This window comes from Sus scrofa, chromosome 8 (assembly GCF_054392235.1).
Source record: "Sus scrofa isolate SSC_HxYL_T2T_F1_AM1 chromosome 8, Sscrofa_HxYL_maternal_Yorkshire_Landrace_v2.0, whole genome shotgun sequence".
In the NCBI taxonomy this organism is placed as follows: Eukaryota; Metazoa; Chordata; class Mammalia; order Artiodactyla; family Suidae; genus Sus; species Sus scrofa.
In genome coordinates, this window is record NC_139390.1 from 5407139 (window position 1) to 5429530 (window position 22392).

At 50.3% G+C, this 22392-nt stretch overlaps 1 protein-coding gene across 4 annotated transcripts in view; it reads right to left on the reverse strand.

Moving 5' to 3' along the window:
• Positions 1–7063, reverse strand: part of STK32B (serine/threonine kinase 32B) — a 362927-nt gene extending 355864 nt beyond the window's left edge. For 3 of the 4 annotated variants that reach the window (XM_084973817.1, XM_021100993.2, XM_084973816.1), the window contains exon 1: positions 6848–7063. In XM_084973817.1, the coding sequence (XP_084829943.1) occupies positions 6848–6899 (52 nt within the window). In that variant the 5' untranslated portion in view covers positions 6900–7063. Of the gene's footprint in view, positions 1–2657; positions 2794–6847 lie in introns of those variants that run through there. The other variant, XM_084973815.1, reaches the window with a different exon arrangement.
• Between the last annotated feature and the right edge of the window lie 15329 nt (positions 7064–22392).

Consider the following 22392-nt stretch of genomic DNA (forward strand, 5'->3'; position numbering starts at 1 on the left):
TGGTGGCTCTTTAGGAAATGACAAATGCAGGAAAAATTGATGCCCATTTTAGCAGCATCCCTCTGGCTGCTGCATGGAAGGGAGAGGGGCCCAGTAAGGAGACCAGTGAAGGAAGTTATTGTAAAAACCTAAGCAAGGCGGCTGCCCCCGGCTTGGGCCACAAGGGAGGTGGTGAAGGTGCTGCGACGTGGCCAGAGCCAATGAACTCCTTTCAAAAGAGCTCATGTTGCTTCTCCATCACGTGCAGCTGAAGGAGGCTGACAGGCCAATACTTCAAAGGCTTTTCTTTGGTTACTTCATGAACCACCAAGAAGAACGCAAGCCGCCGGTTCAGCTATAGTGCGATTCTTTCTCACCCCTTGAAAGAGCCCTGTTAGACCTACTGTGTATCATGCTCATACAAACAGCTGTGAGCACATGCAAACAATAAAACGACATCACAAAAACCACGGTGACCAGCAGCGTTCACGAAGCACATGCCGACCTCAGAAACTTTGTAACAGTGTGCCTTGGAGTTCCCCTTGTGGCTCAGCAGAAACTAGACCAACTAGTATCCATGAAGACTCAGGTTCGATCCTTAACCCCTATTCAGTGGGTGAAGGATCCCACGTGGCAGTGGCTGTGGCCCAGGCCAACACCTGCAGCTCTGATTCAACCCCTAGCCTGGGAGCTTCTATGTGCCGCAGGTATGGCCCTAAAAAAGCAAAAAAAAAAAAAAAAGTGTGCCTTAGACTCAACGAAATACAACAGTGTGTGTACATATTTATGACTTTATACAGATGACTTTATCAAAGATGACACATGGTTTATCTTTATGAAATCCGCACCTATTTTCCATGAGGTTTGAAAGGTATAAGTGCATAGCCTACAATTCATTTCTACTGAACCATCTCAGATTGATTTATGGCCATTTTCTGAATCCCCCACGTGCAAGACAGACCAAAATGAATTTTCAAAGGAGGAGTAGATCTTAAAACCTAAGGCTTCCCTCCCAAACGCCTGCGTTGGACACAAACACGCCTGATACACATGTGGACACAGCCCATAAACCCAAGGCCTCGCCCAGCATCCCTTTAAGGGTCCATCTCCGTATCTGTTCTACCCATGAGAGCAAACCTCGTTCCAAGCAACCCTCCGCTTTCCCAGAATATTTTTGGTTTCTAACTTTTGCAAACGCCACAACTGGTACGAATACGGAAAGCAATGCAGAACGTGCGGGAGCTTGCCCGACGTTCTAAAAAGTTGAGACAAAGCTGGATGTCAATCCTGCGACATTCCAGATTTCAGCCACTCTGCGAATCACGACGACAAGGACACCCCGGATTTAAAAACCTGTCTCTAAGGGAAGCCTGAGTGTAACTTTGGGAAGTGATTTTTTTTTTTTATTGCCTTTGTTATCTGAATGCCTGGAGGAAGACACCTTTTGTTGTATATTTATTTCAACCAAGAAGATGCCTTCGTGGTCTAGGTTGCACATGAAGTTACCTGGCCCAATAATAATACAGAAATACCACGTCTTTTTTTAACACTTTTTTAAAAATGTCCCTTTAACGCACGACAGTCTAAACTGAGAACACCCAGAGCTGGTTCTAAGGTTGTGAAATCCATACCCTCCAGTGCGGGTGCAGGCCACAAAGTGATAAAATACTGATAACAAACCCTTTGGAAATAATTTAGGAGCATGTTTCTGGAATCCTAAAAAGTATTCGATCTTTCTGATCCAATAATCACACGCCATGGTCCTCATTTTAAGGCATTCACTTAAAAGACAAGAAATGCTTTATGCATAAATTTTTCAAGCAACTTTGCTTATAAAGATGAAACACGGAAAACAGCCTCCATGTCTAACGGCAAGAAGACATTTAAGTCAATTAGGATGGTTCCACCTCCATCCCATTAAAATATTAATTTTGAAGACAGGATAGCTACATAAATGAGTTCCAATATGAGGCTCAAAGCAGCAATCATTGTATTTGTGGCAAGCATACACTTACATAAAAATGTCTAGACAGAGATAAGGACAGGAAGAGGAATAAAAAAAACAACTGAAAAACGATTTTGACACCAATTCGGAATGGGAGATGATTTTGCTTTCATTCCCAGAACTTATATTATGATGCGACGGCTCAACAAATGTTTTTTGAAGATGATGGCTCATGATTGCACAGCTCAGGTGCTTTCAGGATGTCCTATGACAATCTTCCTACAGAGGCTCCAATAAAGAGACCTCCATCGGCGCCTGATCTGTGTGCCAGCCCCATCCGGCGTGGTCCTGCACATCTGGGAGAGGGCAATGTTCCCAGAGGCCCAGAGGCGGCCCAGGGAACAGTGTTAGGTACCAGACTCTGGAGGTAAACAGGCCTGGGGCTGAGCCCCGGCTCATCCACACACAGGCCCCGGACCCAGGCAGTTTGCCTGGGGTCCTCTGTAAACTCTCTGGTAAAACGCAGATGCTGAGACCCCCCCCCTCGACCCCCCGCTGAGTTGCCATAATGATTCCCTGTCAAGTGTGAAAAGGAGTCCACACATGCATCTGTAAATTACAGGTGTGGTTAATCTTATCCGGATGCAAATTACACTTCTGCCGTCAGAATGGAGATGGTTACGGTATAAGTACACAAGAGCAAATTTTCAGCTCTCGCTGGGCTTTAACTTACTCACAAACCGGATCTGTGCTGCTCTGGTATGTGTCTGCCTCTTCAGCCACGCAACAGCTCTAGTTCGGGGGAGCGTGTTCAGGCACAAGATCATGTCTCACACACACACACACACCCACACACACACACACACACACACACACACCCCGCTTAAAATCCTTCTCTGAGTACAGATGTCCATAAGGTCAATTCCAACCACACAGTCCCTGGGCCCTTTACGGCCAGCCCAGCACCCAGAGTTCACCTCCTGCAGCTTCTAGCCTCCCCCTCCCCCCTCCAGGAGAACCAAGACCTCCACCATCTCCCCAACGAGCCATGCTGACTCCTTACCACCTGCCTTTGTACATTCTGTTCCCTCTCTCTGAAACACCCTTCCTCTCTTTCCTCGGGACCCAACCTCCCCTTCCTGGGACCTCTTCGCATTTCTTACACTTCGTCCAAGAGGAAGTCTTTCCTGGCCCCTCCTCCCTGCTCCAAGGTTAGGGCCCCCCCTCTAGGGTCCCCCAGTCCCCTGAGTTCTCTGCAGGGTCCTGGCTGTTTATCTGCTCTGTGAGCTCCCTGAGGCTTAGAATGTGGCCTTCACCGTCTCCACACTCCTGCTGCCCAGCACAGGGGTGGGTGCAGAAAAGATGGTTGGTAAATGCCTATGGAATAAATGAATCAACCGGCAGCAAACAGCAGTGTTTCACCGGCACAAGTATTGAGAAATACGCTGGCAAAATCAAATAAGTTAATGTGTCACTGAGCTGGAAGCCGGCAAAATGAGGAGCGTTCTAACCTTGTATTTCAACCGGCCCCAAAACAGGCGCTTGACCTTGAGCCTGACCACTTTTGGAATGAGGAACAACAGCAGGCAAATCCAAAGGCCGGCTATGCAGGTACAACTATTTCGCCAATAAATACGTGACAGCATCTTTTCTGGGATGAAGAATAGAGATAGTTGTCCATGTAAAGGAGGCAAATTTTAAGAAAACTAGGAGGTCCCGCCGTGGTTCAGTGGAAATGAATCTGACTAGCATCCACGAGGACGCAGGTTCAATCCCTGGCCTCACTCAGTGGGCGAAGGAGCCAGTGTCGCCGTGAGCTGTGGTGTAGGTCACAGATGCAGCTCGGATCTGGCGTGCCTGTGGCTCTGGTGTAGGCCAGCAGCTGCAGCTCCAATTTGACCTCTAGCCTGGGAACCTCCATATGCTGCAGGTACAGCCCTAAAAAGATTTTAAAAAAAAGAAAAAGAAAAAAAGAAAGTTACCGAAAGCAAGACCTTTGACCTGGGCTGGTACCACCAACTTCTAAAACTGTGGGTGATGGATAAGCCTGCGCTTTCTCCCGGGAAAGGAGCCCATGGCTTTCATCAAAGGATTCTGTTATGGGCTGAACTGTTACTGCTCCAAACTTCAGATGTTGAAATTCCAACCTCTGACACAACTATATCTGGAGATGGGGCTTTAAGGAGATAATTAATGTTCGGTGAGGTCACAAAGTTGGGCCCTAATCCTATGGGACTGGCGTTCTTTTTTTTTTTTTTTTGTCTTTTTTGTCTTTTAAGGGTCACACCCGCAGCATATGGAGGCTCCCAGGCTAAGGGTCGAATCAGAGCTGTAGCTACCGATCTATACCACAGCCACAGCAACGTGGAATCTGAGCTGAATCTGTGACCTACACCACAGCTCACAGCAATGCCAATCCTTAGCCCCCTGAGCAAGGCCAGGGATCGAACCCACAACCTCATGGTTCCTAATCAGATTCGTTTCCACTGTGGACTGGCGTTCCTATAAGAAGAGGAAGGGAGTTCCACCCGTGGCTCAGCCGTCACGAACCCAATTAGCATCTGTGAGGACGCAGGTTCGATCCCTGGCCTCATTCAGTGGGTTAAGGATCCGGTGTTGCCGTGAGCTGTGGTGTAGGTCAAAGATATGGCTCAGATCCTGCGTTGCTGTGGCTGTGGTGTAGGCCGGCAGCTGCAGGTCTGATTCAACCCTAGCCTGGGAACTTCCAGTTGCCACAGGTGTGGCCCTAAAAAGACTGAAAAGCAAAGAAGAAGAAAAGGAAGAACCACCAGAGATGCCCAACTCCTTGAGCACATGGGAAAAGGCCCCGTGAGGACCCAAGCAGAAAGGCTGTGTCTGCAAGCCAAGAAGAGAGAATGCATCAGAAAGGGGGAAAAAAAAAAAAAAAAAAAAAAACGAACAACAAAAAAACCTGACGGCATCTTGATCTTGGACTTCCAGCCTCCAAAACAGTGAGAAAAGAAGTTTCTGTCGTGTAAGCCACCACCACCCCCAACAAATTCTGTTGTTTATGGTATCTTCAAAGTCTGCAAATTCTGCATCTGTAGTATCTTGTTACAGCAGCCTGAGAGTCCCTTCCCCAAAATAGACAGGAAACCTTTGCCTTGTTGAAAATAGAAAGTTTCTGGCCCAAGTCATCCTCTCCATCTGTGGATGAGTGTAGCTTCTTGTAGGGTCTGAGCAATGCTCCAAAAGGGACGAGCTGGAGTTCCTGTCCTGGCTCGGTGGAGACGAATCTGACTGGCATCCATGAGGACACAGGTTCGATCCCTGGCCTCACTCAGTGGGTTAAGGATCCCCTGTTGCCGTGGCTGTGGTGTAGCTCCAGCTCCGATGTGATTTAACCCCTAGCCTGGGAACCTCCATATGCTTCAGGTGCGGCCCAGAAAGAAAAAAATAAAAAAGGAAGAAGCCTGACCCATATCCACCCGAAGCAGGGGTGTCCCAGAGCAGGGCACACACTTAAACAGTGATTTCAGGATCAAGATGGCTTTGACTTCCATAGAGCAGTTGGGGGTCACTGTGAACTTGGCTGGGGAAGACTTCGGCTACATGGAGTCCAAATGCTTCCTGGGAAACACAAGAGCCTCCACCACCCACCTGTCTACCTGTGGTCCACTCCTGGCTTTCCACCTGCCTGCGCTCGGGGCTAAACACAAATGATCCTTGATGATTCAGGGCCACAGACCAGGAAGTCCTTCAAGAAAGGGCCAAAGGGGCCTGACTCACTTCCTTACCCTGACTGCATTCAGGTATTCTTTTGAGAGGAACCGCCGCACTACCACTCACAGCCTGGGTAGATCTAGAGACCACGACCTTGCCCACTAAGCTGCCACACCTGGGCACGAGAAGCACGGCCTCCGGGGGGCAGGCTCCCCAGCCCCAAAGCCAGCTCTGAGCAGGGCACAGCCCTTTCTTCAACTGCAAGATGCAACAGCAAAGGCACCCATCTCATAAGGCTGCTGTGGGCCGTGAGTGGACACATTAAAAAGCCCCAGAACAGTGCCTGGTACATGGGATACGCGCAGTAGTCGTAGCTTTTATTGGGGCATCGTGGATACTGGAGGACACCAGCACAATGGGAAACCGAGCTTTTTAGAGGCAAAGAGTTAACAGATAACCAACACTCTGTGCAGCGTTATGTCCTGATTATATTTACAGGGCACTTTTCCCAAGGGTTACCAGCAGTTAGGCTGCAAACAACCCCTAAGGTCGTGGGCGTTATCCTAAATCTCATCCCCTCCGTGAAGAAACCAAGGTTTCAGAGAGGCTAAGACAGTTCCCCACGGACGCACAGCGCTGGAAAGGGGGTTCTGCTGGTCCAAATACCGAGCTCTCCCCACCTGCGCCGCCAGGAACCCTGGTTCTGGAGTTGAGATGAGGTTGGACCGCCTACACCACTCTTCCACCCGGGAGGTTGCCAAGAGCGGGACGCCTTCCGCCCAGCCACGGAGTTGAACCAAGAAAAGTTTCCTTAGGCTGTCCCGGGCGAAGGAGGGGGGCAGCAGGGAACCCGCCCGAGCGCAAGCCCAAGTGCGTAGTACACACACACACACACACACACACACACACACACACACACACCGGACGCCGCCTTCAGCCTCGGGCTCTAAAGGAGACCTGGGCTTCCCCCGAGTCCGAACCACATCCAGACTCGCCTCCGAAATCAGCTCAACCCTCCGGATCCCCGAAGCGAAGCCTCGGGTTCACGCTCCTCTCGAAAGCCGCCTGCCCGCCCGCGCTCCGCACCATCCCGGCCCCAAAGGGGCATCGCCCACCCACCGAGGGGTTGCTGCCTCGGCAGAAGCCCCGCGCCCGGCACCCGCCAAGGGGGCTGGGAGGAGGGGTGCCCGGCCGATGCCCGCGGGGGCGGCGCGGGGTGGGCGCCCCTCGCCCGCTTACCTTCCTCATTCTCGTCAAACACCGGGGGCTTGTGGGAGTGGTTCCCGCCCATATTCCGCCGCGGCGGCTGCCGCTGCTGCCGCACCTACATGCCCGGCCGCCGGGATGCCGGGCGCGGGGTGCGGGGTGCGGGGTGCAGGGTGCGGGATGCGAGGCTAGCGCCCAGCCCAGGCTGCAGCCGCGCGCCGAGCCGGCGGGGCCGAGCGCCACGCAGGGGCGGGAACGGCGCCCGCCGCGCCCCCTCCTCCCGAGCGGCGCCCTCCCGCCGTGCCCGCCGCGCCCCGGCCACGCTCGGCGGTCCGCTGCGCCCCGCGCCCGCCCCGGAACCCGGGAGCTCCCGGCACCGGGGCCCCCGAGCCGCGCTCCTTGCAAGAGACCGGAGGCGGCGGCGCGGGAGGAGGAGGTGGAGGAGGAGGAGGAGGAGGAACTGGAGGAGAAGGAGGGGAAGGAGGGGAAGCAGGGAAGGGGCGGGGGCTGCGCAGAAGGGCGCGCGGGCGGGCGCAGCCCGGGGGGCGGCCTGGAGGAGGGGGCGCGGCCGGCACGGCGGCCGAGCGCAGCCCTAAGGGTCCCGGGAAAGAGAGGGCGCCGGTCGCCGCCTGCCAGCCGCACCCGCCAGAGCTGAGTGCAGGGTCAGCCTGTAGGGGTCGGGGCGCTTCCTCCAGGCAGGAAGCGAATCGTGAGCACCTACTGTGTGCCCGGCCTCAGCTGAGCGCTTTGTAAGCACAAGCCCTTGTCATCTCTCAACAACTCAACGGTTACAAAATTCGTTGTCGCCCATTGAAGAGTCGGGTAGACTGAGGTTCGGGGGAAGGGAGCCATTCGGTCAGGGGTTAGTCGGTGCTGGAGGCGACGCACTGGTCTTATTTGCCCACTCAGGCTGAGCCCTGGGCAGTGGTGTGTCTGCCGGTTCTGCAACGGACGCAGTTCCTCTTAACGTTCTTCGAAAGGTTTTATGAGTGAAAGTAGAGTCTGGACCATCTTGGACCCAATCTAACCCTTTCATTCTACAGGGGAAACTGAGTCCTCCAAGGGGCATGGTTTGCCCCAGACCATTCTCTCTAGGAGTGGCCGCGCGGGGCCTCGGGGTTCCCCTGAAATGGAACTAAGGGCGGTTCTGGGACCCTGACCACAGGAGCCGGGGGGCCCGGACCCGGAACGGGGATACCAAGGGTGGGAAGTGACAGGTGTTCCCCGAGGCCCCTGGGTCGAGCGCGGACTCTTGAGCAGGGCACCCGCAGGTGCACGCCTGCCCGCCCCGCGCGCCTGGCTGCCCGGAATCTGGCCACATCCTGCCATCTGCTGGGCGCCTTAAGCTACCGTCTGTGCTTCGGTAGAAAGTGGTGGTTCTTTTAATGTCTCCAACCGGTCTCCCCTACCCCCAAGCTGTCTCTCAGTCTCTGTCTCTCTCTTGCCGCGGTGGGCGAGAGGGGGCGGGATGGGTGGGAGGGAGGTCTCTCTGTTTAACAGCAAGACAACTCCCAGAGACAAGGGAAGTTGAGCAGATGCCAGCCCCATACAGCTCAAGTTTCAGGACAGGCTCAAACCACTAGATAGATCTCAGGGGTCAGACTGCCAGCCTCAGTCCCAGAACGGTTTCTACGACCTACAAGCTCTATGTGTCCTGCCTTCCATTTCTCTTCTGTGAAATGGGGAGATTGCCGTTAACTCCCCAGCGTTGCTATGAGGATTACATAAGATAATATTTATAAAAGGGGGTGGCAGTGCCTGGCATGTGCCAAAAGATGGATAAATCTTCCTTGCTTTTCATTCTGCCAGCAAGTATCGACGGAGTGGCCAGTCTACTCCCAGCCATGTACCACACTAAGATAAATGAGAGACAGCCCTAGACAGGAGAACAGAGGGTGACAGGCATGGGCCCTGGGCCCTGTTCCACCCAGGTCTCATCCCACTTTGCCAACTCTCCAGCAGGCTAACTTGGGTAAATTACTTAAGCTTTCTTGGCCTCAGTTTGTTCATCTGTAAAATGGGAATACTAATGTTCTCCCACCCCCAGGTTGTTACGCAAAATAAATGAATTGATGTTGGCGCCTGGCACAGAATAAGCACAGCACAGGTATTGGTTATCATCCTCAGGAATGAGCTGTGATGTAAATTGTACTATTTTACTCACAACTCTTCCTTCTTTCCCTGTCCGTGACATGGCTCGCCGGGGACATTTCCTACTTTGCCACCACTCATGTGAAACTTGCCGTAGGACTTACTTTGGCCAGTAGTCCATGGGAGAAGTGATGACGACGTGCCAATTCTGGGTGCCGACCTTAGATGTCACAGATTTCAGCTCTCTTGTCCCTTTGCCATTCACCATGAGAAGGGCTGGCCCCAGGAGGCCTCTGTTCCCAGAATGAGAGATCCAGGGGGTACACCTGAACCCCCCATGTAGCATGAAGCAGAGCTACAAGCACATAAGCAAGAGAAATGTGTGTTCTTGTAAGCCACTGAGGTTGGGAGGGAGTTGAGCCACAGCGCCATCACGGAAAGAGCTGACGAATACATACATTCGGTTAACAGGCATGCGTGCAAAGGCTGTGACTGTGATTTGTGCTGTGTGGAAGGAATCCCAGGCGGCTATGGGAACACAAGAGGCCCGTGTCCCAGCCCTGGGAGCCAGGGAAGGGGCAGGGTCCCCTGGAAAGGAGTCGCAGGGATCTGTTCCTCCCCTGACTTTTCTGGTGAACAAGCATTTTCTGAACCCTTACTGTGGGCCAGGCCCTGGACTGGGTGCTGGAGACAAAGCCAGCAATGGTAAGACAGGGTCTGCTTTCATGAAGTTGGCATTTAGAAGGGTGATGCAGGAGGAGGGCAACCCTCACAGAGTGGGTGGTACTTTGATTGGGAGGAGGGGCAAAAGGAGGTTTGAGGGCAGAGGAGAGGCCCCTGAACTGTGGCCAAGTTCAGAGTCCACGCTGGGCCTGCTCACTGCATGACAGGCCAATAAATCGGGAGACTGCTGAAATGCCCGCTTCACATGGGAAGCCAGCAGACTGAGAAGATGGTGGACTAGTTAGTGGCCCAAGAACCCACTTCCCCAACATAGAACTCAGGCTTTTCCTTTATACTAAAAGGGGAGGGGGTGTGATCAGTTGCTGCCCCTGGATCCTTTGTTCTTGCAACTGTCCTGTAAGTCGGTCACAATGTTCCCATAAATCTCCAACCAGACAAATGTTATTCTCTGCTGGCAACTTTTTATCTCTCTCTGAATGGAAAAGTATTATACTTTTAAAGGTCAGAGCCTCCAGAATAGGCTATCCTGTGTATTTCAGGCTCTGGGCAAGATTCTTCACTTGTAACAAAAGCAACAGAATACAAAGGTGGAAGTAAGAGAAACAAATCCAAAACTAGTCAGATTTTTTTCTTCCTGTTGCTGGACCACCTTCAAGGAAACAGAAGGGGAGACAGCAGGAGGGAGGTGGTACAGGAGCAGGAGAGGCCAGGGGGAATCCACCAGGAGGGAGAAGAGACGGCAGCCATGCAAAGTCCCAAGGGAGGAGCTCCCATTGTGGCTCAGCGGAAACAAAACCGACTAGGAACCATGAGGTTGCAGGTTCAATCCCTAGCCTTGCTCAGCGGGTTAAGGATCTGGCGTTGCCATGAGCTGTGGTGTAGGTCACAGACACGGCTTGGATCCCGCGTTGCTGTGGCGTAGGCCGGCGGCTACAGCTCCAATTCGACCCCTAGCCTGGGACCCTCCATATGCCACAAGAGCAGCCCTAAAAAGCAAAAAAAAATTTTAAGAATCCCAAGGGAGAGAGAAGGGCACCTGCAGAAGCCACTGGGGATGTCCCAGGGCACAGGAGTGCAGTGCCCAAGTGCCAGAGTGGGCCGAATAGCAGCTGCAGCACCTGCGTATGGGATGCTCTCTGCATGCCAGTCTCCATGCCAGCACTTTGCAGGAAGCTCGGCTCTCCAGGCTACCCCCTCCCCGATCCTCTCCCCATTTATAGATACCGAGCTGGCCTGTTATTTAACTACCGTTGATGGCTCACCCCTTTTAATCCTCACAGCAGATCTAGCAGCTGGGCGGGACCATCACCCCTGTACTAACAGAGACACCCAGACAAAAGCACAGAGAGGTTAAGCCAACGTAAAATTGTTGCAAAGCCGTGGAGATTTAGATCTACAAATTAAACATACATATCAGATCCGAAAGAAAGTTCATTGGAAAGAGCGTCAATTTCTGTAAACTTTTTTTTTTTTGGTGGCAGCGAGCAGCAGCTTGGTGTGGCATCTCAGTTCCCAGACCAAAGATTGAACCCAGGCTGTAGCAATGAAAGTGCCAAGTCCTAATCAGTAGACCCACTAGGGAGCTCCCAATAGCGGCTATTTCTGGAGTTGTGAAATTCAGATTATTTTTATAGTCTTTTAAAAGTATTTTTGGGAGTTCCCGTCGTGGCGCAGTGGTTAACGAATCCGACTAGGAACCATGAGGTTGCGGATTCGGTCCCTGCCCTTTCTCAGTGGGTTAACGATCCGGCATTGCCGTGAGCTGTGGTATAAGTTGCAGACGCGGCTCGGATCCTGCGTTGCTGTGGCTCTGGTGTAGGCCGGTGGCTACAGCTCTGATTCGACCCCTAGCCTGGGAACCTCCATATGCCGCAGGAGCGGCCCAAGAAATAGCAACAACAACAAGAAGACAAAAGACAAAAGACAAAAAAAAAAAAAAAAAAAAAAAAAAAGTATTTTTGTATTATTTTGTTAACTCAGTAAAAACAACAATACATATTTTCATTTTGGAAAAAAGTCTGTGGACACTAAACCACCCCAGCTTTTGTAAGATGTTGCAGAGTTCATTATTACAGCACTGTGTGACAGGAGGGCGATGCTAGGATGTCCCCATTTTACAGATGGAGAAAAAGAGGCTCCGGGGGTCAAATGGCTTGTCCTTCATGCCACTGTTGTATTAGCTTCCTATGGCTGCTGTATCAAGAACCGGGTGGCTTAAAGCAGCAGAAATAGGGAGTTCCCACTGCGGCTCAGCGGTAATGAAGCACTAGTTTCCATGAGAGTGTGGGTTTGATCCCTGGCTCCGCACAGTGGGTTAAGGATCCAGTGTTGCTGAAAGCTGCGGTGTAGCTCACAGGTGCACCTCGGACCTGGTGTTGCCGTGGCTGTGGTGTAGGCTGGCAGTGGTGATTCTATCCCTAGCCTGGAAGCTTCCATATGCCATGGGCACAGCCCTAACAAGATAATAAATAAATAAATAAAGCAGAAATCTATTTTTTCACTGTTGTGGAGGCCAGAAGTCTGAAATGAAGGTACCGCAAGATGCACACCCTCTGGAGGCTCTTCCAGCTTCTGGTGGCTCCAGACACTCCCTGCCTTAAGGCTGCAGAGCTCCAATCCCCGCTGCTGTGTCCACATGGCCTTCTGTCCCCCTATGTCATCTCCTCTTATAAGGACACGTCTTGTCTCTTACGAGAACACGTACTGGATTTATGACACACCTGGATAACCCAGGATGAGCTCATCTGAAGATCCTTAACTGCCTAAGTCATCTTATTTGGAAAAAGACTCTTTTTCCAAACAAGATGATATTCACAGGTGGGGGCGGGGGGGGGGGCTTAGGACTTGGACATAACTAATTGGCGGCCACCATTCAATCGGCCACAGCCACCTAGTAGCAAGGCTATCTGCCCGCACTGTCCCCACATCCACCCTCCCTCGTGTTAGCCACAAGCCGGGGCGGTGTACAGTGATCTGTGCGCCCCCAGGGTCCAGTTCAGTGTGGGTACCAGGGCTCACAAATGTTTACTGACAAAATGAATGAGGATGCTTTCGGATGCGTAGAAATGGGGGCTTTGGTGGGAAACAGGACTAGAACCCATTCTCCGTCCCACCAACCAGGCGTCTGGACTTTCAAGCACAATAGTTAAGGAAGCTTTGTTGGGCAGACATCAGAGGAAAATCCAGAAGGCAGTGAGGGAGGTGGCCTCAGGGATGCCCACGTGAACGCATTAGAGGCAGAGAGGGTGGCCTGTGAGCGCAATGACCCGAGGGCAGGCACACAGCCAGCTTGCTCAGAGCAGCAAGGGACACGGGGTCGGGGGAGAAAGTCGGTAAGCAGATACAGCCCAGAAGGGTGGTGAGCCCCATCGGCCAGGGCCTGGGAGACACTGCAAAAGCTCGGGGCTCTCGGAGTTCCGTCCCGGCTCAGCGAACGAATCCAACTAGGAACCATGAGGTTTCGGGTTCGATCCCTGGCCTCACACGGCATTGCCATGAGCTGTGGTGTAAGTCGCAGATGCGGCTCGGATCTTGCATTGCTGTGGCTGTGGTGTAGGCTGGCAGCTACAGCTCCAATTCGACCCCTAGCCTGGGACTCTCCATATGCCTCGGGTGTGGCCCTAGAAAAGACGAAAACAAAAACAAAACAAACCCTTGGGGCTCTAATTTGAATGAAACGGACCTGCTGTGCAGCGCAGGGAACTCCACCCGATGCCCTGTGATAATCCGTCTGCGAAAAGAACCTGAGAAAGGCCGCACGTGTGCATAACGGAATCACTTTGTGATCATTACAGCAGAAATTATCACCACATTGTAAACCACCTATCCTTCAAGCAAACTTTAAAAGATGAAAAAAGAGAAGACATGGGGACACTTTGGAGAATTTCGAACAGAAAAGTGGCATGACTGCCTGTTTTAAAAGGATCCTGCTCTAACTGGGAGTTTGGGATTAGCGGAGGCAGCCTGTGAGGTAGAGGATGGAGCAACCCCAAGCCGGGCGGTACAGCACAGGGAACTCTCTTCCATGTCCTGAGATAAACCATCATGGAAAAGACTATGAAACAGAAGAGCTGGGTGTATAACAGAGTCGCTTTGCTGTACAGCAGACATAACGCGGCACCGTATATCAACGCTGCTTCAATCGGATAAAAAAATTAAGAAAGGGAAGGGATCCCTCCTACCCCGTTGAGAGGAGACTGGGCAGGACAAGCTACAAGCAGGAACACTGGATTGGGACCTATTGCAACGACCCAGGCAAGAGAGGGCCATCGTGTGGGCTCAACAGGACATAGGTGGCAGGGAGATCTGATCAGGTTCTGGGCACATTCTGGAGGTGGGCACATGAGATTTTCGGACAGACGGGTGGAAGGAGATGAGAAAAAGAGGAGCCCAAGATGACTGGGAGCTTTGGGCTTGAGCACCTACAAGGAACAATTGACTTCAGCCAAGTTGGGGGACACTGTGGGTGGGACCAGAGGCCTGCATTTGGGGGTGGGGGTGGCAGTAGGGGGATGAGAGTGGACTTGCAGACATCCGGAGTCCTTCGGGGACTTGTCTGCTGCAGCTGTGTACCAGCTCCCGGGCAGGTGTGTCTGAGATTTAGGGAGAAAATCAGGCCAGAAATGTACATAGGGGACCTCAGAACACTGAAATGACATGGAAAGCCCTGAGTTGGGAGGGGAGCCTCCTGGAGGCACCAGGGAGGAAGGCAATGCGGGCATCACATGCTAGGGAACCAACAAAAAGGGACAGGAGCGATGGAGAGGCAGGAACCAGCGCAGAAGAAGAAACCAAAAGTCTGGGGTGTGCCGGGAGCCACGTGAGGGCAGGGCTGGAGGAACAGAGATGATCAGTGGCAGCAAACGGGATGCGTGTGTCGTCGTCGGGGCGTGAACGTGAGGATTAAACGTGAACGTGCAGAGAAGGTCGGTAGCACGGCCCCTGGTATATTGGCAACTGCTGATCCATGTTTACGACCGGCCATGAGGCGCACACAAGAAGTGGGCCCAATAAAAACCTGGTGAGAGGTAGTGTCCGAACTGCTTCTGGTAAAAGGCTTCCTCGCCATCATTTGTCCTTTAATGAACCTGCTCTGAGCTTGTACTTCATGTCAGACACTGGGGGAGGAGCACTAAGAAAACCACTTCACTGCCACCTTGTGTGATAAAAGGCTGCCCAACTCACCCTGCGGGCTGTCTAGTCTTGAAAGTCATCATTTGTGGAGGTCCCGTCAAGGCTCAGTAGAAATGAATTTGACTAGCATCCATGAGGACACAGGTTCAATCCCTGGCCTGGAGCAGTGGGTTAAGGAGCCTGTGTTGCCATGAGCAGTGGTGTAGGTTGCACACACTGCTCAGATCTGGCGTTGCTGTGGCTGTGGCTTAGGCCAGCAGCTACAGCTCCAATTCGACCCCTAGCCTGGGAACCTCCTCATGCCACAGGTGCAGCCCTAAAATAAAACAAAATAAAATAAAATAAATAAAGCCATCCTTCGTTCCGCAGCTCTCGATTTATGAGATGAAATGTAACTGAGCAGGACCCTGTGAGCCTTCCTGGAGTGGCATGTCCTCTGCCTGCCTTTTGTCTATAGAAAATCTTTAGTCCAAGAATCAACTTAATCAGAGAAGTGAGAAAATACAGGGGAAAAGGAAAACAGTCAAGCAAGACAAAATAATAATAGTTTAGCATTTAACAAAGTCAAGGACCTTTAGTTCTCCCTCGAAGACTGGAGGTCATATTCTGAGCCATGTCCTCGGAGCTATTTTGCAGGGGCTGAAGCCCCCACCAGGTGGAAGAAGGTAACTCTCTGCTGCCCACAAGCGCGTAGACCCCAGACCCGTTGGAACCAGAAGGTTGATGACGCGCTGATTCCCAATGACCTCACCACCCACCAATCAGGAAAATGTCCACGAGCTGATCACGCCCACTCCTCCAACACCGTGAGGCTCCTCCCTACCCCCTCTAAGGGGGGCACTGTCCTTGAGACACTAGCCTGCTGTGTTCCCTCTTTGCCTGGCAATGAAAGCTACTTTTTCTGTTTCCTCCAACTGTGTCCGCCTTTCTGTGTGGCATCAGTGTACAGAGGCAGCTGAGATTTCAGCAACGTAAGTGACTCTGCAGGCATGATTGAGAATGATACAGAGTGTATATGCTTAAAAGCTAAGTACAAGCTGATGTTTTCATTTCGCATAGAGGGCTCAGTTCCTAACTCTTCCTACTTACAGCTCCATAAAATACTCACAGCAAGGACTTGCCAGGTGTTGTCTGGAAACCCTGGAACAGAGGCGCCATCAGTGGATGGGTCATGGTCCGAAGCCCACTGCCAGCAGAAGACAGATGAGAAACCTACTGTCCCACTGGAGCTTGGGGACAGGGTCACACACTGAATCTGACCAGCCTACCTTGGGCTGCCCTCCTTGCCAAGATTCATTTTCAACAGGGAAGTTCTCCAGGTGATGATAAGGTGGTACCTGCCATCTCCCACTCTGCTCTCACAAGCAGGTGGCTGAGGCTGGAAGCCTCCGGAAACTCGAGTCAGGACTCATCGCGGCTGCAGGGAGAGGTCACGTCCTCCTGGCACAATCTGGCTGAATTACTCTGAAGTAAGCCTGTCCCTTCCCCTCCTACATGGTGTGGAGTGTTGCCAAGTGCCCTAAGTGAGAATGGCTGAACTTGGTTTCAGGTGTATTCTAGAAGAAGCCAGCTCCAGGTCTCACCCTCTTGCCTGGCTCACATGCACGTAAGGCTTTGTGTGGCCCTTCTAACAATATGCCAAAGATAGAACTGAGATGAAAGCAACTGCCTCTCTGCCCTGACCGCATCTGGCTTTTCCAGAAGGCTGTCTATGGATTGACCACGGCCGTTATGGTCTAGGGCTTCTCCCATGGATCCGACCATGACGGATTGAGTGTGTGATTCTGGGTTACACTTCAAATCCCAGATACAGGCACAGAAATGAGAACTGGGATGCTTTTTCCGATTTCAGTCTTCATGAGTCAATTCTTGGGGCCGCTGGTCCTATCACAGAGAACATGATTAAGCGTTCACCAGACTTGCATTTGGAGCCATAAACCCCAGCGGCTGTAACCTTTAATTTTATGTAACACGATCAGGCTGGAGAGGCTCGTGTAATTCTCCAGGGCAGGGTGTCTTCTGCGCCAAGCCATTTTTTTTTTTTTTTTAGAGTCTGCTAGATCAGATTTTGTTATCTTTTCTGTTAAGCCTATTTTATTTAAAACTTGATTCTGGAGTTCCCGTCGTGGCGCAGTGGTTAACGAATCCGACTAGGAACCATGAGGTTGCTGGTTCGGTCCCTGCCTTTGCTCAGTGGGTTAACGATCCGGCGTTGCCGTGAGCTGTGGTGTAGGTCGCAGACGCGGCTCGGATCCCGCGTTGCTGTGGCTCTGGCGTAGGCCGGTGGCTACAGCTCCGATTCAACCCCTAGCCTGGGAACCTCCATATGCCGCGGGAGCGGCCCAAGAAATAGCAACAACAGCAACAACAACAACAACAGACAAAAAGACAAAAAAGACCAAAAAAAAAAAAAAACAAAAAACAAAAAAAAAAAAAAAAAAAAAAAAAAAAAAAAAAAATAAAACTTGATTCTGGTTCACTTAGAGTAAATACCGTCTGCTTGCATGCTCTTTCAATATGTTCCGTTTGGCAGCGTTGTACGTTATAAAGAGAAGAAAAAAAAAAAGATGATACAGGCTGTTTGGGGGCCCACCAAAATAAGGAAGGGTTTGCACAGCCAGCTCGCTGTTGAAAATCAGCTCACTCAGACAGCAGATGGTCCCTGATGATTCAAAAAATAGTGATTTCAAGAGTAACCTTTTACTGTTAAGATCTTTGTGAGTGTGTGTGTGTGTGTGTGTGTGTGTGTGTGTGCGCTCACTCACTCAAAATAAGGGTCCATCCATTGCTCCTAGTGGGGCGTTTCTGCCTTTCTTGGTGAGATAAAACTTTCCTGGAGGCAATTTTATAGTTTTGAACTTAGTAGCCCAGGAATTCTGAGCTCCTAGTTCCTACATTAAAACAATTTGCGCGGTGGCTCCATGGTGACCTCAGATGAAGTGTTTACTGAGAATTCTAGCGGTAACGTGAAACAGACTGGGTCAGGGGCAAGCTCCAGCTGCCAAAATCAGCATCCACGGAATGTGTTACATTGTATCTCCCCTGGGTGGACAGATTTTCTTAGGTGCATAAGGGAGTCCTGGTGAACACTCCACACTGCCCTTGAACTTTGTGTGTGTGTGTGTGTGTGTGCACATGTGTGCCCATTTGAATATGTTTCTGGGGAAAGAGTTAAAGACTTTCATACTTTCTCTAAAAGGTCCATGAGGAGTTCCCATTGTGGCTCAGCAGAAACAAACCCAACTAGTATCCATGAAGATGCAGGTTCGATCCCTGGCCCCACTCAGTGGGTTAAGGATCCAGTGTTGCTGCAAGCTATGGTGTAGCTCACAGGTGCAGCTCAGATCCTGAGTTGCTGTGGCTGTGGCAAAGGCCAGCAGCTGTAGCTCTGATTCAACCACTAGCCTGGAAAAAAAAATAAAATAAAAAAGTTCCATGAGCATGCCCCTTCCTCTGAACAAAAAGAGGAAGAACCACTAATCTGTAGAATAGTCCATATCAGGGAGAATAAATCCTCTCAGAAAGCAGAGGTCATATGGAGCAGGAGTAATAAGAATAATTTACTAAAAGGCACCATGTATTGAGATGGAGTGTGTGACTAGAAGGCAGGAGAGAGGTCTTAAAAAGCTCTACTTCCACTGCCTTGACATGTGACCTCAGACAAACTACTTCCGCTCTCCAGTTTCCTTAATCTGTAAACCAAAAGAATGAAGGCGTTAGGCTGCATGGCAAAGACTACCACTTGATCTTTGGTATTGTTTGTCCCTTCCTTCTTTTTTAAAACAGAAGATGCACACACACAGCTTTGGCTGAGCACATGGCTACCTGGCTAGAGACTACATTTCCCAGCTTCCTCTGCAGGTAGGCGTAGCCATGTGACTAAGTTCCAGCCAATAGGATGTGAGAAATTATGTGTATAATGAGGGCACCCTTTTCTGTAGGCTGTGGTACCCACATGAACGTGTGAGCCAGCTTGCCCCCTGCGGGAGAGGACCACACCCTAGGAAGGAGCAGGACAACCACATAAAAGGAGCCCAGGTCCCTAGACAACGTCACACAGAAGACGGCTCTGCTGGCGGTGGACTGTTAAGAGAGGGTGACACACTGTCGTAGTTAACTAGTATAGTTAACAATCATAGTTATCAGCGTTTCTTTAGTTCGGCAGTTTAGCCCGTTATTTAATACTATAGATCGGACGAAGTCCAAGATCGTCACCCACTCTTACATCCAGAGCAAATAGGCCATAACCGACGCCAGCACAGTGAGAGAGTGAATGAGCAAATGAAGGGGTTTAATGGGCAAGTCAGGAATGCGATAGGGATGATTCACGAAACAGACTGTCTATGGATGAGATCATGTCTAAGTATTCTTCCACTCCTAAAATTCTGTCCCGTTGTTTCTCAGAACTGAGGGTCCCTTAGGAACACCGAGGTGAGGTCTTAGCCAAGGGTCTTCCAAACAAAGCATGGGGTGGGACCCTCTCAGGGGGATCAAAGAGATGTAACACACTCACCGCCTTCTTCCTCTCTCCTAATTCCCTTTCAGTTAGTCACTCATTCATTCAACAAACAGGTGCTTATTACATGCCAGGCACCAGTAGGCACAGAAATGAGTAAGTCCACATGCCAGCCCTCACAAGCCCATGACGAAAAGGAAGCAATGGTAAATAAAAGAAATGCAGTGGAAGCTGAAACAGGATGAAGCCTGACGACATCTGAATCTTTGAGTCTTCAGCATCTCCTCAGAGATGGTCTCCAGAAAGAACTATCTTTGTTTCTGCCGACTTCAACATGACCAAGAATTCCTGCTTTGCTTTGGGGAAGTTCATCCATCGGTTGTTGGGGTCCTCAAGGCATGTTCACTCTAGGTCCACTTCTTTTGTGTGCAGAGTAATTGAGATTGATTAGCAATGAACCTGGGCTTCTGCAGGGTCAAAGTTCCAGCCTGGAAATGAGAAGTTCTGCTTGCGATCCAAACCCACCCTGGCTGCTGGACCACTCACTCCTTCTTCTCAAACACCTCACTTCCTTCCAACTTTTTATTTGTAAGATGGGGATAATTTTTCCTACCTTAGAGCATTGTTGTGAACTTTGAATTGACTTACCCAACAGAGCACCTGCTGCCTACCAAGGGCTCAAAATGTATGAATAGATGCTGATTTGGTAGCTTGAAAAATACTGTTCTAGCTCAGCAGTTCTCAATCACAGTGATCCCCACCCAGGCAAAATTTGACGATGTCTGGAGACTTTCTTTTCTTTCTTTCTTTCTTTCTTTCTTTTTTTTTTTTTTTTTTTTTTTTTTTTTTTGCTTTTTAGGGCCACACCCACGGCATATGGAGGTTCCCAAGCGAGGGGTCGAATAGGAGCTATAGCTGCCAGCCTACACCACAGCCACAGCACCACCAGATCCGAGCCGTGTCTGCAACCTACACCACAGCTCACAGCAACACCGCATCCTTAACCCAATGAGCAAGGCCAGTGATCGAACTCGCGACCTCAAGGTCCCTAGTAGGATTCACTTCTGCTGCGCCATGATGGGAACTCCTGCAGACATTTTTGATTGTCATGACTGGTATGGAGTGGGTGAAGTTGTGTTGCTGGCATATAGTGGGTAGAGACCAGAGGTGCTTTTAAACAGTCTACAATGCACAGGATAGCTCCCCAAACAAAGAAATGTCCCTCCCAAATGTCACTGTCAATACTGGGAGACTCTAGTCCATCAAAATACCAGCTTCAATGCGATAACTTCAAACTTGTGCTAGAGATCTATTAGAATGCAATTTAAAACGTCACCCTATGGGGATGTAAGTTGGTGTCACCACTATGAAAAATAGTATGGAGGAGCCACAAAAAACTAAAAATAGAGTTGCCACATAATCCAGCAATCCTGCTCCTGGACATATATCTGGCAAAACTCTAATTTGAAAAGATATAAGTACCCTTATGTTGATAGCAGGGCCATTCACAACAGCCAAGACATGGAAACAACCTAAACAGCAGATGAATGGATAAAGATGTGGTATATACACGTAATGGAAGACCACTCATTAAAAAGATGAAATAATACCATTGGCAGCAACATGGATGGTTCTAGAGATTATCATACTAAGTGGAGTAAGTCAGAAAAAGAAAGACAAATGCCATATGACATCACTTATATGTGGAATCTAAAATATGACCCAAATGAACTTATCTATGAAACACAACCAGGAGTTCCTGTAGCAGCGCAGCAGAAACAAATCCGACCAGGAACCATGAGGTTGTGGGTTCAATCCCTGGCCTCGCTCAGTGGGTTAAGGATCCGGTGTTGCCATGAGCCATGGTGTAGGTTGCAGACGTGGCTCGGATCTGGCATTGCTGTGGCTGTGGTGTAGGCCGGCAGCTACAGCTCCGATTCGACCCCTAGCCTGGGAACTGCCATATGCTGTAGAGATGGCCCTCAAAAGCAAAAACAGAAAGGAATGGGTGTGTAGGTGCGTGTGTACAATTGAGTCACCCTGCTGTACAGCAGAAATTAATACAATCTAGTAAATCAATTATACTTCAATAAAAATAAAACAAAATGTTACCCTTGCCTTGGTATTTAATACGTAAGTATAAAAGGATTTCTGTGACTGTCCACTGGAATTTTGGAAGCCTTGCCCCCCCCAAAAGCAGCAGCATGGACCTTTAGTTCTTTCTATTCATCTGTGAATTGTTGCTTGCAGAACCTGATCTGATCTGCTCAGGTCCACTTGATTGCTCATCAGGAAACAGCACGGTCTTCCAGTCTGGTCTGCAACTGTGGAGTTTATTTTCTGACTTCAGAGACACCTGGATGCAATCCGCTTAATCAGAAGCATGAGGGGCCTGCTGTGGGATGCTGCTGATGGTGATTACCAGTGTACGTTGTGATGATTTGAGCAGTTTTTTTCAGCCAGTATTCATGGAGCACCTACTACATTCCAGGCTCTAAGTGTTAAGTGCTAAGTGCTAGGCATTCGGTGAGAAATAAAGCAAACACGGTCCCCAAGCTCATGGCATCTAGCTGCTATCAGATGGCTGTAGCATTATAGTATTATATTTACACAAGTCTTGGAGATAGGTGGGAATGGCAGTCATTAGAGGGGAGAAAGTTACACTTACAGGCAAGTGCATAATCAGGATAATCAGGATGCTTTGCTGCAAAGAACAGAATGCAACCTAGGTCAGATAAGCATAAAAGGAAAGTATTAAAGGAGATTCATTAGCTTATGCAATCGCTGGGGCGACCAGAGAACTGAACAGGCCATGGTGCAGCCAGTCACCAAGATCATAACTCCCCATGGAACAGGCTGCAGGCACAATCCATTGTTTTCAGGTAGTGGCATTGGAGATACTGAACAAGTGTAATCCTGCCCCTAATCTCTTGCTTCTGAAGACAAATGTCCTTTAGTCGCGTCTAATTGGTGGGATTTAGGTCCCATCATTTGTCCTAGCTGCAAAGGAAGCTAGGAATATTGAATGCAGATTCTCCATCGCGGAGGTAAGCAGGATTCGCAAAGCGACATTTCCTTCTGTACGATAAAAAGGCCTTTCAAAAGAGAATGGGCTGCCACCAGGATGACGTACATCAAATTGCAGGTCAACCACAGTGCAGAGCCCCAGATCCTACGAGCCAGGCATGGGCCATTAGTAGATTAAGTAGTAGGT